Source organism: Gopherus evgoodei, chromosome 10 (assembly GCF_007399415.2).
Source record: "Gopherus evgoodei ecotype Sinaloan lineage chromosome 10, rGopEvg1_v1.p, whole genome shotgun sequence".
In the NCBI taxonomy this organism is placed as follows: domain Eukaryota; kingdom Metazoa; phylum Chordata; order Testudines; family Testudinidae; genus Gopherus; species Gopherus evgoodei.
Genome location: NC_044331.1, coordinates 12,458,050 through 12,474,948, shown reverse-complemented (window position 1 = coordinate 12,474,948; position 16,899 = coordinate 12,458,050). Strand labels below are relative to the sequence as shown.

General features: G+C 51.2%; 1 protein-coding gene across 11 annotated transcripts in view; it reads left to right on the top strand.

The window, feature by feature from the left end:
* The window catches only part of CHD2 (chromodomain helicase DNA binding protein 2), a 96,159-nt gene extending 91,637 nt beyond the window's left edge, over nt 1-4,522 (top strand). For 10 of the 11 annotated variants that reach the window (XM_030577136.1, XM_030577135.1, XM_030577138.1 and 7 more), the window contains one exon: nt 121-4,522. In XM_030577136.1, coding sequence (XP_030432996.1) covers nt 121-454 — 334 coding nt within the window. In that variant the 3' untranslated portion in view covers nt 455-4,522. The remainder of the gene's footprint in view (nt 1-120) is intronic. The other variant, XR_004002249.1, reaches the window with a different exon arrangement.
* Nucleotides 4,523-16,899: the final 12,377 nt, after the last annotated feature.

The window sequence follows — 16,899 nt, the reverse complement described above, 5'->3', positions numbered from 1 at the left end:
GGATTATTCAGGAGTGGAATTTGGACCTTTCCTTGGATATTTCAGGATGGGGAGTGGGAGGCTGCATAAGCGTCTGCTCTTGAGCTGATATTGTTTTGTGTGTTTGTTTTTTACATCTAGACACCACCATGATTCCAAGCGGCGAAGATCTGATGAGTTCAGGCCCCAGAACTACCACCAGCAGGAATTCAGAAGAATGTCTGATCACAGGCCACCCATGGGATACCACGGCCCGGGACCTTCAGACCATTACAGGTCCTTCCATACAGACAAATTAGGGGATTACAAACAGCCGCTTCCCCCTCCTCATTCCCAGCTCTCGGACCCTCGCTCACCCCCATCTCAAAAATCCCCTCATGAGTCCAAGTCACCCCTGGATCACAGGTCACCCCTGGACAGGTCGTTAGAACAGAAAAACAATCCAGATTATAACTGGAATGTTCGAAAAACATAAAGCGACTGGGATTGGAGGTAGAGAGCTCATCTGAAATACTTGGTCTGATGCAACAGTGGCTGCTTTTCCAACCCAGTAATCGGAGACTGAACATGCTGCTATCGTCTTGCTGGGTGAAGGAGGATTTGGGGGAGTGGGCAGGGGCTCTCCCCATCTGTTAGTTCTGGTCTGGATTCCTTTTTCATATCCCCCCTTCTCCGGTCTGGCATTGGAACTGGATCCATTGCCCACAGGGGGGAACAGGTGTCAGTCTATGCTTTAGTTTTGTTTTTCATTGAAGGCTGCATCCGACAGACTCTTGTGAATATTTCACAGCTGCAGAGCTTTCCCCAGAACCAAGAACGTGGACCGATGCTGCTTAAGACTTTGTAGAAAGCTTTGTATGCCCAGTCTGATGTGACGTTACGTGACACATGCTGCTGTGGGGTGGGCATAACCCAGTCAGGCTGGGGTGTGTGTGTAACCAGTGGGGGGGTGGGATGCATTTGGAATGGACAGGAGGGTGCTCTCAGAGTAAATAACTGACCTTGTTCTTATCATGGTCCTCCGAGAGGAAGGGGGAACTTGGGGCCTCTCCAGAGTGACTCAGTAAGGTAGGAGTGGGAATCCATCACTTCCCTGCCCACATGGCCATGTCTCATGTCTTTATCCATTTCAAGAGACTGGCTCTGCTTTGTGCACTTCATGGTGGAGGCCCTCAATATACGGGGAAGGGACAGAGTCCCTGAGCAGAGCCTTAATTCCCCCTTCAAACCAGTGAGACGGGAAATGGCAGTTACAGTATTTCCCAGTGGAAGGGGCTCAGGAATCCGCAACACAAACCCTCTTGACCCATTTCTCGCTGCTGCTAGTAAGGATGTTCCCTATGTAGAACATATTGGCTGGAAGCTGAATGGTTTGTGGTGGAGGAATGGCTCGGGGGGTCAGAGATCCTGGCTTCTGTACCCCTGTGCTGCTCACCTGCTCTGACCCTGGGGCAAATCACTTCTCTGCACTTCAGTTTGCCCAACTGGAGAATGGTGATCCCAGTGTTTACTCCTCCTTGTAGCACATTTTGAAATCTAAGGGTCAGAAGCTGTATGCTGGGCTTGGCGAGGGCACCATGCCGAGTTAAATGTGAATGCAGTTGGCTGGAGTTTTCCATGCAGAGCTCTATCTTTGCACAAAGCAGTGAACCGGCCACCTTCCTGCCAGCGTTCCAGTGATCTGCGCTAACTCTCTGAGCAGTGGAAAGTAGCCATATTGAATGAACTTCTGTATCTTTAAATTGGGAACTTGCATAAGTGCTCCAAACTTAGATTTCTGCTGAGCAAATCCTAAATTCTCAGTGTTTAAAATCCTCATAGCAGGGCCCCCTCCCCATTCAGAAGATGTATAACAAGTCCAAGAAGGGTAAGGGGAGTAGAATGGTTTGCAGCCAAATGAATAGGCTTCACTGCAAACATTCACCAAAGTGTTAGGATCACGGTGCAGTGTGGAAGGCTAATGTCCAGCGGGGAGGGATTTGCCAGAACACTTCTAGTAAGTCAGGAGTAGCCAAAGTACAGCCGGCTGGCCACATATAGAGCAGGAGGAGTTCCTGCCTTCAGCTCCATCTTTAATATGGAGTCAAGGCCCCAGGAGACAGACTGCAGGTCACTAATGCCAGGCTCTGCCTTGAGGCGAGCAGCCAGGCCATTCAGATTAAATTGGCACATTTGGGGTGGGACCTGTAGTCTGTGGGAACTGCAGCTGTGTTCTGAAGACAAGGCTAGTGGCAAACTACTCAATTTAATGCGAAGGGTGCAGACCTTGGGTTCCTGAAAAGGTGGCAGGGTTACCCTCATCTGGGCAAAATCAGAACACTCTTCTCTTTAAAGGCCTGAGGTGAGGTGGGTTTTTAATTCCCTGCCTGTCTTTTACTGGCAGGTTATCTTGACCAGAATGGCCTGAGGGAAGAATTTCCCCATGGGGCTCGTAGAGGTGAACAGCTGTATACATCCAAACCAGCCGAGGCGCTTTCCCAAAGCGAGGGAGCTGACTTCCTGCTGCGTCTCTCTGGATGAATGTAGGTCACAATTATTGTTGGAGACCCTGGGGCAGGTGCTTATGACAAAGGCCCTGCCTGCTTGGAGGCAAGGCCATAAAGGCAGGTCTTGGTTGAGGCAAAGGTGTTAACTCTGCCATTGGCAGGTTGGAAGGTACACGCAAATCAACACTAATAACACCCAAGCTTCCTGTCTGCTTGGTGTTGACAGAATGAAGTCCCCGAAATCTGTTATGGTCATTGTATGCTTGGTTCATTCTGAGCCCATTGGTTTAATGAGGGTATCTCTGTCCCACGAGATCATTCAAAAGCAACCATGGTTTGCTGCAAATGGGAACAACAGTGTGATTCGGGTCACGGTGACAGATGCACAACCTGTGTACAAAAGCTTATATACTCGGCCGGGTGGCTGTATCCAGCTCTTCCACACCTTTAATTTAACCCCTTCAGTGCCGAGGGACATGCAGAGCATGACCTTTGTAAGAGGTCTGGCCGTATAGCCCAGTGGGGTTGTATGTCATGTCAGTGGCACCCAGAGGTATCTCAGAACTAAGCCTAAGGAGGACTTAGGAGGCTGCTGAAATGTGGCTGGTTGGTGGCAGGGGAAATGCTGTGCTTCCCATTCTTTGAGCTTTCCACAAAACTAAACAGAAGCAAAATGGCTTTGCTTGCTACAAGGGAACCAATACTGGCAGCCTCCTCGCTGCACTGATGCCTCTTCCAGGGCACGCCAAGAATTTCTTTGCAATAGAAGGAAGGGAGGGCGACTAGCTCTCATGTCTTTTCCCCCCTTCGCAGTGGAGGGCACAGATCATGTCTGTCCCGGCATGTTTTCACTGAGCTGTGATGGTAGATGGATGTTGTCATGTGGGTCCTTTCTTTTCAGATAGAGGTGTTGGCTTATAATGTGAATACTAAATTCACCTCCTCGCCAGGAGGAACGAAGAGAGATTTACGTTGTTTTTCGTTCACATTCATGAAATCCTAACAAAATGTTACGTGCCATAAAGTTGTAGCAAAAGGCAGTACTGGCCAGACCAGTGTTAAGGTTGGTGCAAAACAACCAAAAGCCCGACGAGAGGGGTTTGCTGCATCTGAATCGAGGGGCTTGGCCCTCAGGGGTTCCGATCAGTATGATGAAAAGTATTTTGGTTTTTCCTTCTTGAAACAGAAGGAAACAAAAAATGCACACGTGAAAGCTTTGTCCACATCCTTTTGAGAGTAGCACTTGGAAGTCATGTAGGCCTGATGCTAAAGGAAGTATTGTTTTGAGTCCTGTCATGGTGGGTGGATCTTAACTGGCTTTGGTTTTACAGAAGCTGGAAATATCAAATCTGAGGGAAATAATCCCTTCCCAGAGGCGCACACCCTCTGTCCCAGAATAAGGGACCACAAAATCAACCATTGGAAATAGGCAGTTGAATGACAATGCGGGTGGGGGAGGACAGCCCCACAGCCATAAATTTCAGTGTGGTGGTCATGTCAACATGCGGTTCAGCTGCTCCTAATAAGCCAGCCAGTGAATTGCTCTAGTCTCACTGAAGGGAAAAGTTGCAACTTCTTGGTTTGGTTTCGGTTTATTTAAGCTGTTCTCAGAGTGACATCACAAACCCTACTGGAAACTGTGTAAAAATTGAGTCACTTATGAATTCTCACCAGAAAACAAGTCCCACAGATCAAAACCTGCTGTCCACAGGTGGTGGTGGTGCAGTGCCCAGCTGAGTGGGTACTTTACAGCTCTTTACATGAACTATTTAAGTGATCCACAAAAAAAGTACTAGTCTACTTTCATCCATTCCCCCCACCTTCCCCTGAGCAAAGGGGGAGAAGGACTCTTACTGTAAAATTGTGGACTTTTAAACCTGTTGATTAAAACAGTAATTAATATTAATTTATATTTGTGAAAAAAATGCCACTGTCGTAGTGATTTCTGATGTAAATATGTTGTTTATATAGTATGTATGAAATTTTCCTACACTGTAAAACTGCTGTACTTTTGATTCTTGTATATTAAAAAGTGTTACTGAGATTTTCAGAACCTCGCCGGCTTGTATGTGGTGTGTGCAGTTCAGTCGCTTGCTAGAATACGGCATGTCTCTAAACTCCTGTGTTAGCTCCATCCGTAGCGTGCCTGTCACCCGTTCCCGGTGAAATTTACACCCATGCAAGTGGCCAGTGCTTAGGGCTGGGATTGTCAAGTGAGCTTCATGGATGTTACGTGCTCAAATCCCAGTTAAATTCATTGGGGTTTGAGCATCTTCCTCTAGGCTATGTCCAGGCTAAGAAAAATGTGCATTTTTTTAACATTTAAAAAACCTATTGTAGCCTCTCTGGGCTCTTACACTGCCCTTATCACCACGACATCTTAGGCCCAGATCCTCAAAGGTATTTAGGAGCCTAAATGCCTTCGGGGTTCTGGGGCTGAGAAGTGCATGCTGGCCTGGACAGAGTGAATTTCACCCTGCCCGTACTAGAGAGACTGTCTGAAAATAATTTCCAGCTGTGCCTGGGAGCAGGGCCGGCTTTAGCAAGTGCGGGGCCTCATTCGAATACCCGGAGGCAGTCCGGGTCTACGGTGGCACTTCGGCAGATTGTCCTTCACTCGCTCTGGGTCTTCTGTGTCACTGAAGGACCTGCCGCCGAATTGCCACCGAAGACCCGGGCTGCCACTGGGTGAGTAAAAATTAAAAAGTTGGTGCTCTTCTTTAGGGTGTGGGGCCCTCTTAGGCACGAGGCCCAATTCGGGGGAATCGGAGGAATCAGCCTAAAGCCGGCCCTGCCTGGGAGGCTCCTAGTTTCTTTACTGCTGATTTACACTAAAACTCGATGGAGTTGACAAGCATGGCACTGACTTATTTACTTTGAGCGTATTCTGTGACCGGGATTTTTAATTTTATTAGCAGATAAGGTAGCTAAAGCTCCATGTGCTCAGTAACGTGTTGGGCTCCAACTGGTTGCTGCAGTGTGGGCCATTAGCTCCCACCAAAACAGTTGCTGTTTCCCCCCCGCTCCCCATCAAGATGACCAACTATTGATAGGAAATGGCTCGAGAGCTCCCCCTGGTGTGCCATTCATCAACGCCATTCATGATCTCGTGATCATGGCTGGTGCTGTGATACATAAGCATCAAACCAAAGCTCTGTTTAAACAAAAAGTAACTAGAGTTCCAGTGGGAGGAGGGGGGACAAAATGGGCAGGGGTGTGTGCGTGTGTAGAGACAGACTGAGATTTCTTGTATTGCAGTGGGAGAGGTAGTAACTTTAAAAGAAAACAATGTCAAGGAAGTGATATGTTAACAATTGCACGTTTATTTTAAATGAGGGTGTAAAGAAGGGTGATTTAAAATGATCTGCCCGAGGTTTCAACATTCCATCTTGGGTTAAGTGAGCAGATTGTCACCGGCTTACAGCAAGAGTAATTATTATTTATTAATTGCATTGTGGTAGATCCTGGGAGCCCTCATCATGGACCAGGACCTGATTATGCTAAGCACTGTAAGAACACAGAACGAAAAGGTGGGCCCTGCCCCAAGAACTTTAAGCAAGGATGTTGCATAAACCCAAAGCAACATCTAAGGTGACCAAAAATATATTGCAGTGTTGCTATCTTATTGTGTGTCTCACTGTATTTGGTTGGGTTTTTTTTTTCAAGCCCCAGCTCCTGGATTCATGTGATTGTGAGAATCTTGGCTTGGATTAAAAAAATCTCTTGCCCTCGTGGTTGTGGAGAAGAACTTAAAATTTGACCCAAATTCAACTTCATGGCTCAAAAACCAAAAGACAAACAAACCCACAATGTATAACTTTTTTAAATCAAGACTTTCAAGCTAACCTCTGATTTGAGGCCCATCTTATGATTTTGATTATTCTTACTACTTTTCATAAAGAAACAAAAAGAGAAATGATTTACAGCTTGAATGTCATCAAATACTGCACAATTCACAGGCTAGCCAAATTGAGCAATTACACAACTTTACCACTTGTCAAAGCTGTAAGAGCAGACAATACAAAATCAGACATTACTACACAGACAGACATGTTAGGGTCGGGGTAATAATAAAAAGACATACACAAGTGGCAAAAAAGGGAAGGAGGGGACTGGAGGGGGGATGGAAAAAGTGGTCCAGAGCAGTGTTTCCCAAACTTGGGACACTGCTTGTGTAGGGAAAGCCCTGCAGCTGCTGGAAGCAGTGGCCAGTATGTCCCTCGGCCCACACTGCTTCCAGCAGCCCTCATTGGCCTGGAGCGGTGAACTGTGGCCAGTGGGACCTGCGATTGGCTGGACCTGCGGATGCGGCAGGTAAACAAACCGGCTCAGCCCGCCAGGGGCTTTACCTACACAAGTGACGTCCCAAGTTTGGGAGACACTGCCCTAAAGGGTAGTCCTTCAAGGTTGCTCTTCATTTTGGTGTCTTGTTCCTCTCTCTTCCTCCCCTTGCTCTTGTCTCTGCCATCTGGTTCCCCCTTGCAATGCTCCTTTGTAAGCTGGTCCTCGTTCCTCCAACCTGTTGCTGCTGTGCTTCCTGGGACAAGCGGCCCAGACACTTTGTGGTCTTCCCCCTCTTCTTCCCTGCACATACCACTCAGCTGCCTCATTTCTCTTCTGCTAGTGGCTGGCTACTGTGTTCCTGCTGATGGCGCTTCTCCCGGACAGCTATTCCTGTTTCCTCTCTACCATATATAGTAGAAGCTCCTTGCTTTTCCAGACATCCATGCTGTCTACAGTGAACAGCCTGGGCACCTAGCCACAACGGCCAGCATCAAGCAAGACCAGAGAGAGATCTGAGGAACAGCTTGAGAACGAGTGCCCTGGCGAACTGGGTTACATCTGTTTGTACACACTTAACTATGAAGGGCTAAGTACAATTCAGTCATTTGTGCCGAAGCCAAAAAGTGGAGACAGGCTGGGGAAAGATCAAAGAAGGGCCGCACCTGATCACGGGGGGGGGCAGCTTGCCAGCAGCAGAGGCTGAACAACACTAAGCTGTGCAGCTGTTTATAGGGTCATGTGACAACCTGGTGGTCATTATACAGCTGATGGGAGGAAAAGCAGACCATGATCTTATTGTCTGGGAGTGACAATGAGGGTCCCATTGAGCTGGAGAGAACTTGCAGTGTTCCCAGCACCTGCATTGTGTTCTCCACACCATCTCTAAGCTCACGGTCTCCTTTCTTCAGTGGGACTTGGGCCCCTTCCTCCCCCATCCAATTAGAAGGGGCTCAAGATAATTAACATGCACCTTGAGAAACTCATCATCCCCACTGTAATGCACCCCCCACACACACATTTGTGTCCAATCCCACAGGAATTTGCACCTTGCTGCAAGAGACCAGGAACAGGAATCATGTGCTATAGGGCCAGTCGAGCAGCCTATGAGTTGCTCCAACTTGGTTTGTTTTCAGAAGCTTTCCCCTCCTCCTATGTAATTTGAGGCACTTGCAGTCCATGTCATAACTCTAGGCCCAGTGAAAATCTAGTGCAGGGGACAAAGCTATTTCTGAGTGGTAAGAGCTCATAAAAAGGGCTTTTACTTTTCACACCTGTAGCCGCTGGATTCAGGCTTTTCCACTCGCCGTGCCTCTGAGCTGAGCCAAGTTTCAGCCAGGAGTGAAATTTCACAGCTGAGTTTTATGCCCCTGAAAAATGGATTTTATAATGGAAACACTGACACAGCTGTTAACTGTAGCAATTTGGGGCGGGGGGGGGGCAGTCTCAGTTCCAGAGAGGCCCAGGGCTGGAGGAGCAGGGGAGCAGGCTGCGCTCAGGCCTGAGGTGTCTTGGCAGAGCTGTGTGCATGGAGGAGGGAATAGAGAATTTCCACAAAACTGGTTGAGGGCTCTGAATTCCTTACTTTCATGAGTGCTACTTTCATCTCCTTGGGTTCTCGTACACCCTCCCGCCATCTCCCTGGGTACATCTTCCCTGCAAACCTGGATGACCAGCAGGCTCCTGGGTCAGCCTAGTCCCACTGTGAGCAGCCCCACTGCACCATATTACCCTGGGTGTTCAGGAGGTGTAGCTCTTGGAGCTTTGTGTTGCTGCTGTGATTCTTCCCCAGGGAATTGTGGGAAAACTTCTCTTTCGGGGCACACAGCAAGAATTGTGGGAAGGCTCTGGAGGCTTCTCAGCACTGCAGTTAAGTGTGTTTCTTCCCTGCAAAATGGGCAAGTTCCCTGCTGGAGTCAAAGCCGCACCCAAGAGCAAACCCACCCCCTGAGCTGGGGCAGCTAGCCCAGGCTGAAGGCATCACATCACTTGGGTGAGAAGTTTTGTGTGTGGATGGGACATGGGAGGGGGTTGGGGCAACACCCGGCCTGAGTAAGAGCCTGGGCTAACTGTGCAGTGAAGACAGACAGTCTCTCCTTATATGGGCCCCACCACCCCAGTATCTGAGCAGCTTCCATCTCCCCTCTGTACATTGGTTCCGCCTGCCCTCTGTGCCTGGAAGAACATAAAAACGGCCGTACCTGGTCTAGCCCAGTATCTGTCTACTGACAGTGGCCAATGCCAGGTGCCCCAGAGGGAGTGAACCTAACAGGCAATGATCAAGTGATCTCTCTCCTGCCATCCATCTCCATCCTCTGACGAACAGAGGCTAGGGACACTATTCTTTACCCATCCTGGCTAATAGCCATTTATGGACTTCACCACCATGAATTTATCCAGTTCTTTTTTAAACACTGCCATAGTCCTAGCCTTCACAACCTCCTCAGGTAAGCAGTTCCACAAGTTGACTGTGCATTGCGTGAAGAACTTCCTTTTATTTGTTTTAAACCTGCTGCCCATTAATTTTATTTGGTGACCCCTAGTTCTTGTATTATGGGAATAAGTAAATAACTTTTCCTTATCCACTTTCTCAACATCACTCATGATTTTATATACCTCTATCATATCCCCCCTTAGTCTTCTCTTTTCCAAGTTGAAGAGTCCTAGCCTCTTTAATCTTTCCTCATACGGGACAATCTCCAAACCCCTAATCATTTTAGTTGCCCTTTTCTGAACCTTTTCTAGTGCTTAAATATCTTTTTTGAGGTGAGGAGACCTCATCTGTACACAGTATTCGAGATGTGGGCATACTATGGATTTATATAAGGGCAATAATATATTCTCAGTCTTATTCTCTATCCCCTTTTTAATGATTCCTAACATCCTGTTTGCTTTTTTGACCGCCTCTGCACACTGCGTGGACGTCTTCAGAGAACTATCCACAATGACTCCAAGATCTTTTTCCTGACTCGTTGTAGCTAAATTAGCCCCCATCATATTGTATGTATAGTTGGGATTATTTTTTCCAACATGCATTACTTTACGTTTATCCACATTAAATTTCATTTGCCATTTTGTTGCCCAATCACTTAGTTTTGTGAGATCTTTTTGAAGTTCTTCACAATCTACTTTGGTCTTAACTATCTTGAGTAGTTTAGTATCATCTGCAAACTTCGCCACCTCACTGTTTACCCCTTTCTCCAGATCATTTATGAATAAATTGAATAGGATTGGTCGGTCCTAAGACTGACCCTGAGGGAACACCACTAGTTACCCATCTCCATTCTGAGAATTTACCACTAATTCCTACCCTTTGTTCCCTGTCTTTTAACCAGTTCTCAATCCATGAAAGGACCTTCCCTTTTATCCCATGACAGCTTAATTTACGTAAGAGCCTTTGGTGAGGGACCTTGTCAAAGGCTTTCTGGAAATCTAAGTACACTATGTCCACTGGATCCCCCTTGTCCACATGTTTGTTGACCCCTTCAGAGAACTCTAATAGATTAGAAAGAACCGATTTCCCTTTACAGAAACCATGTTGACTATTGCTCAACAGTTTATGTTTTTCTCTGTGTCTGACAATTTTATTCTTAACTATTGTTTTGACTAATTTGCCCGGTATCGACGTTAAACTTACTGGTCTGTAATTGCTGGGATCACCTCTAGAGCCCTTTTTAAATATTAGCTTTACATTAGCTAACTTCCAGTCATTGGGTACTGAAGCCGATTTAAAGCACAGGTTATAAATCTTAGTTAATAGTTCCGCAACTTCACATTTGAGTTCTTTCAGAACTCTTGGGTGAATGCTATGGGGTCCCAGTGACTTGTTAATGTTCAGTTTATCAATTAATTCCAAAACTCCTCTAGTGACACTTCAATCTGTGACAGTTCCTCAGATTTGTCACCTACAAAAGCCGGCTCAGGTTTGGGAAGCTCCCTAACATCCTCAGCTGTGAAGACTGAAGCAAAGAATCCATTTAGTTTCTCCGCATTGACTTTATCGTCTTTAAGTGCTCCTTTTGTATTTCGATCATCAAGGGGCCCCACTGGTTGTTTCCTGCTTCTGATGTACTTAAAAACATTTTATTCTTCTTCGAGTGATTGCTCATATCCATTCCAGTTAGGTGTACGCGCCGCGCGTGCACATTCGTCGGAAAACTTTTACCCTAGCAACTCAGTGGGCCAGCAGGTCGCCCCCTAGAGTGGCGCCACCATGGCGCTCCATATATACTCCTGCCGGCCCACCCGCTCCTCAGTTCCTTCTTACCGCCCGTGTCGGTCGTTGGAACAGTGGAGCGCGGCTTAGCTGACCTCCACTTCCCTAGCTACTCGTTTTCTCGTATATAATTATGCAGTTATAACCCTTATATATATATATATATTTGTATGGTTATACGTGTTTTCTTTGCTAACATGGTTAGTTTAGTTAGCGGGGTTCAGGAAGTAGCCCCTTCCATGAGCCCAGTGCCGGAGCCATGCATGGCTCACCGGGTTTTAAAAGGGGCCCGGCCTGCCAGAAGCCGCGGCCGAAGAGAGATCTACATGACTCCTGTTTGAAGTGCCTCAGGGAATCACACTTGACAGATAAGTGCCCCATTTGCAAGGCTTTTAAGCCGAGAACAAAAAGGTGCGGGACTTTCACTTACCCCTCCACCTTGGGCGCCGAGCGATGTTCAAGCGGCGGGCAGAAGCGCCTCCTCGGCACCGGACCCCGCCGTTACTACCAAGGCCTTTCGGCACCGACCGTCGCCGGCACCGATGTCGACTCGGCACCGCTCCCTTCTTCCGAGGTCGAGAGAGCCTACGATTCCTGCTGGTGCCTGGCGGCTCCCCGGCACGCGCCGTGGTTGAGCCCCCTGCTCCCGCTGCTTCCGTGCCACCTGCATCGCAGCCAGAGAGCTCGCCTAAGTTGCGTTACCCGGCACCGACACCTGCAGAGGCACCGATGACTTCGGCTCCGTCGATTCCAGTCCCCCAGGACCACGGAATCCGGTGCCTGGCAGCTCCCCGGCTCGCGCCGTGGTAGAGCTTACTGCTCCTGCTGCTTTTGTGCCAACTGCACCACAGCTAGAGAGCTCGTCTAAGATGGCTCGCCCGGCACCGACGACGTCGGCACCGTCGATCCCGGTCCCACGAGGGCCGTAGAATCCGGTGCCTGACGGCTCCCCGGCGCGCGCCGTGGTTGAGCTACTGCTCCTGCTGCTTCCGTGCCAGCGGCACCGCAGCCAGAGAGCTCGTCTAAGTCGGATCGCCCGGCGCCGACACCTGCTACGGCACCGATGACGTCGGCACCGTCGATCCCGGTCCCACAAGGGCCGTAGAATCCGGTGCCTGACGGCTCCCCGGCACACGCCGTGGTTGAGCTACTGCTCCTGCTGCTTCCGTGCCAACGGCACCGCAGCCAGAGAGCTCGTCTACGTCGGATCGCCCGGCACCGACACCTGCTGCGGCACCGATGACGTCGGCACCGTCGATCCCCGGTCCCGCAAGGGCCGTAGAATCCGGTGCCTGACGGCTCCCCGGCACGCGCCGTGGTCGAGCTAATGCTCCGACTGCTTCCGTGCCAACGGCACCGCAGCCAGAGGGCTAGTCTAAGTCGGATCGCCCGGCACCGACACCTGCTGCGGCACCGATGACGTCGGCACCGTCGATCCCGGTCCCGCAAGGGCCGTAGAATCCGGTGCCTGACGGCTCCCCGGCACGCGCCGTGGTTGAGCTCCTGCTCCGGCTGCTTCCATGCCAACGGCACCGCAGCCAGAGGGCTAGTCTAAGTCGGATTGCCCGGCACCGACGCCTCTGAGGCACCGACAACATCGGCACCGTCGATTCCAGTCCCACAAGGGCTATCGAATCTGGTGCCCGACGGCTCCCCGGCACGCGCCGTGGTTGAGCGTATTACTCCCGCTGCTTCAGTGCTGACGGCACCGCAGCCAGACAGCTTATCTAACTCGGTTCGCCCGGCACCGACACCTACCGAAGCTCTGATGACCTCGGTACCGTGGATCCCGGTCCCACGAGGGCTGTCGAATCCGGTGCCTGACAGCTCCCCAGTACGCACTGTGGTTGAGCCTGCTGTTCCCTTCACGCCGGAGATGTTACCAACGGCGAGGGCTCTCAGTGCCATGACAGAGTCAGTGCTGCCTGTCCCGGGCACCGCCGGTACGGGTAATACAGTCTCTTCAGGGGACTGTCCCCTGTCAGCACAGCAGAGCGGCACCGTTCATGATCACGGTCCCGCAGACACTCCAAGTCCTGTCGGCACGCCGGACACCACTGGCAGTCCCGGTGCTGTTTTCCTCGGTACTGGTCACACTCGCTGCACCGGTCGGTATCCCGTTCGCCGACCCGCTATCGGCACCGTTCCGACCTCTGGCACCGGGGCAGGTACCTTGACTCCTGTAGCCCTTCTCCGAGCCTCGAGATCTCGGTCGACCTCCCGACACCGTTCTGGTTGCGGGTCTGGATCTCGTTCCAGGTACCGATACGCCTCCCGATGCCGGTCCCCGGTGCCGAGTTGGGCAAGGTCCGAGTGAGTCAGAGACTCTGCCTGTGCCTTCTTTTAGTACCTCCATGGCCGTCCGGACACGCATCCGTGTCATCCCATATGCGCAGATTTTATGCTCAGGACCACGATCCTGATATGATGGCCAGCGGGCGCCAGCCCCGAAGCAGAAAGAGGCTTGGCGAATGAACAGGCTTGGCCGCCAGGTGTACTCTGCAGGGGCCCTGCAGCTCGGGGTAGCAAAGCAACAAGCCTTGCTTAGCTGCGATAATTATAGCACCTGAGTGAAGGAGTTTCTCCCTCAAAACTTCCACCTGGAGTTCGCTGCCGTCTTGGAGGACGGGGGGAAAGAAGGTTCCCAGAGCGTCCCTCCAGGCCTCGTTGGACGCAGCAGACTCTGTGGCCGGCACTCTGGCCTTGAGTGTCGCCGTGAGGTGCATTTCATGGCTTCAGGTTTTAAACCTCCGGCCGGAGCTGCGGTATGCCATTCAGGATTTACCCTTTGTTGGTAAAGGCATCTTCGCGGCAGAGACAGCCCCAGACTGCGAAGTCTGGTGGGCAATAGGGTCCTAATGCGTCTCAGCATGTATACGCCAGCGACAAAACGCAGGCCTTTCTGGCCCCAGCCGCCATACTCTGTGCCTAGCCAGAGGCAGAACTCTGGCAAACGGCAGGGCCAAGGTGGTCGCAGACGAACGTCAGGACCCCTAAAGAGCCAAAGTCAAGGTCCCTCGCAATTACCACTGGGACCAAAGACGGACCTTCCAAGGTTCACCTGAGGGCGGTGTACCAGTCGCAGGACGGGATCCCGATCCCGCTTTCTCCTGGCATGGCCCCAGTTACTTTCAGATCGCTGGGTCCTGCGCACGATGGAGCATAGGTACCACCTTGAATTTGCTCCAGCCCTGTCCCACTTCAGTGGACGAAAGGGGTAAGGGGTTTTACCCCCGTTATGCCCTAGTCCCCCACTCGAACACAGGTCTCAGACCTTCTTGGTCCTGCACGGACTCAACCGGGTTAGGATAAGGTTGGAGTTCTGCATGGTATCCCTGGGAATCATTATTCCATCCTTGCCTCCTGGGGGCTACTGTGCCGCCCTGGATATGAAGCACGCGTACTTTCGCAATGCCATCTTCCCTCCGCACGGGAGATGCCTCCGCTCTATAGCCGACTGTCAATACTCCCGGTTTACGGCCATAGTCGCCGCCTACCGTCGCTGATGTCGGATATGCGTTTTTCCGTATCTGGACGATTCGCTTATCCACGGAGACTCTGAGACACAAACCACTCAGCGCGTGGGCATCGCCACGGTCTTATTCACAGGTCAAGGCCTGCTGTTTATTATAGAGCAATCCACTCTGGTTCCCACGCAGAGGTTGGGCTCCCTAGGGGCTATCCTGGTCTCCTACCTAGCCGGAGCCTGCTATCGCAACTGAGATTTTAGGCGATGGCAACAATCATCTGAGGTCTGAAGGCTTTCCCAACGACCTCAGCTCGTTCTTGTCTCAGTCTCCTGGGTCCATGGTTGCCCGCAAGTTTGTAACCAAACACGCCAAGCTCCGCCTCCGTCCTCTCCAAGTCCGGCTCACTGCCCCTGACGGCGGACGCCTCATCTCTCTGCTCGAGTGTTCATAGTCACCTCTGAGCTTAAGGCCTTTGGTCTTCTAGGGAGCTGGCATTCCTCCTCAATGCCCCAAAAATTGAGAGTAGTCCGCCTGGCATGCCAGGGGTTCCAGCGGCAGCTGCGAGGCCGTTGTATCTCGGTGTTTACAGCCAACACAACGACCAGGTGCTTCATAAGTATTCAGGGGGGACATAGTCCTCCCCCCCCCGCTTTTTTTTGTCAGGAGGCCATCCATTTCCGGGTCTTTGGCATGGCCCACTCGATGGAGCTGGCGACGTCCTTTCTCCCAGGCGTTTGGAACGTCCTAACTCTTTGCCTCAGCAGGTCTTTCCTGCCTTACGAGTGATCACTCTGCCCCATGTGAGGCGTCCCGCTTTCCGGAAGTGGAGATGTTTCCTCACACAGACCTGTTCGCTCACCGCGAGAGCAGGAAATGCCAGGTGTTCTGCTCCTTCCAAGATCTCTCCTCGGAATCGATCTTGGACGCATTCCTGATGCCGTGGAAAGGCCAACTGCATTATGCCTTCCCACTGTTCCCACTGGTTCATTAGGTCCTGCTCAAACTCCGCAGGGGCAGAGCGTGCATCATCATGATCACTCCAGAATGGTCCAGGCAGCGCTGACATACCACGTTACTCGGCCTGTCAGCCCAGACCTCATCACTCAGGGCAACGACAGGCTTCGTCACTCGGACCTGCAGCCTCTTCGCCTCACGGTGGCTGCTGCGTACCTGAGTCGGGGTGACAGGCAGCCTTCCACCTGGTCAACGTACCGGGCCAGGTGGAAGCGTTTCTTTTACAGCTGCAATACGCTCGATCTTGCTCCTGCTGAGGTCTCGATCCCCTCTGTTTGGCCTGCCTCTGGCCTTCAGCGGCAGGACCTGGCGGTATCAGCGCTGAGGATACACTCAGCAGCCATCTCTACCTTCCAGCAGGCTGAGATGGACGTTCAGTGTTCTCACGCTCTATGGGTTCGAGGTCCCTCAAGGGCTTGGAGCGCTTGCACCCTCGGGTGCGCCGCCCAGCCCCGACCTGGGACCTCAACCTAGTCTTGGCCAGACGGGTCTCTGAGATCAGAGCTCTTACGGGGGTTCCGCCGTACACTAGGTTTCACAATGACAAGGTGCAGTTATGACCGCACCCGGCTTTCCTCCCTAAGGTGGTTTTGGCTTTTCATGTTACCCACAGTTCAACGCAATGGGCACAACTGTTGCACTCCTTGGACATCTGTGGAGTGCTCGCATTATATTGTGCTGACAGAACCATTTCCTAAGGTGCCCCAGCTCTATCCCGGTAGCGGGCCAAAGGGAGGGCTTGCTTGTTCTCCTCTCAGAGGATCTCATCTGGGGTGATGGCGGACATCCCCACTTGTTATGATTTGGCTCATATTTCCCCAAGCCACATCACCGTGCATTCTACCAGGGCTCAGGCTTCATCTGCCGCCTTGCTGGCTCGTGTTTCTACCCACGAGATCTGTCGCGAAGCTCCATTGGTCCTCGGTCCATACCTTTGCTTCGCAGTATGCCCTGGTTCAGCAGTCAAGAGAGGCTGTAGCCTCTGGCTCAGCAGTTTTATTCTGCCACATTTCACTCCGACCCCACCGCCTTTGTAAGGCTTGGGATTCACCTAACTGGAATGGATATGAGCAATCACTCGAAAAAGAAAAGACGGTTACTCACCTTTGTAACTGTTGTTCTTCGAGATGTGTTGCTCATATCCATTCCACACCCGCCCTCCTTCCCCACTGTCGGAGTAGCCGGCAAGAAGGAACTGAGGAGCGGGTGGGCCGGCAGGAGTATATATGGAGCGCCATGGTGGCGCCACTCTAGGGGGCGACCTGCCGGCCCACTGAGTTGCTAGGGTAAAAGTTTTCCGACGAATGTGCACGCGCGGCGCGTACACCTAACTGGAATGGATATGAGCAACACATCTCGAAGAACAACAGTTACAAAGGTGAGTAACCGTCTTTTACCACCTTTGGAGTTTTTGGCTAGCCGTTCTTCAAACTCCTCTTTGGCCTCACAAGCG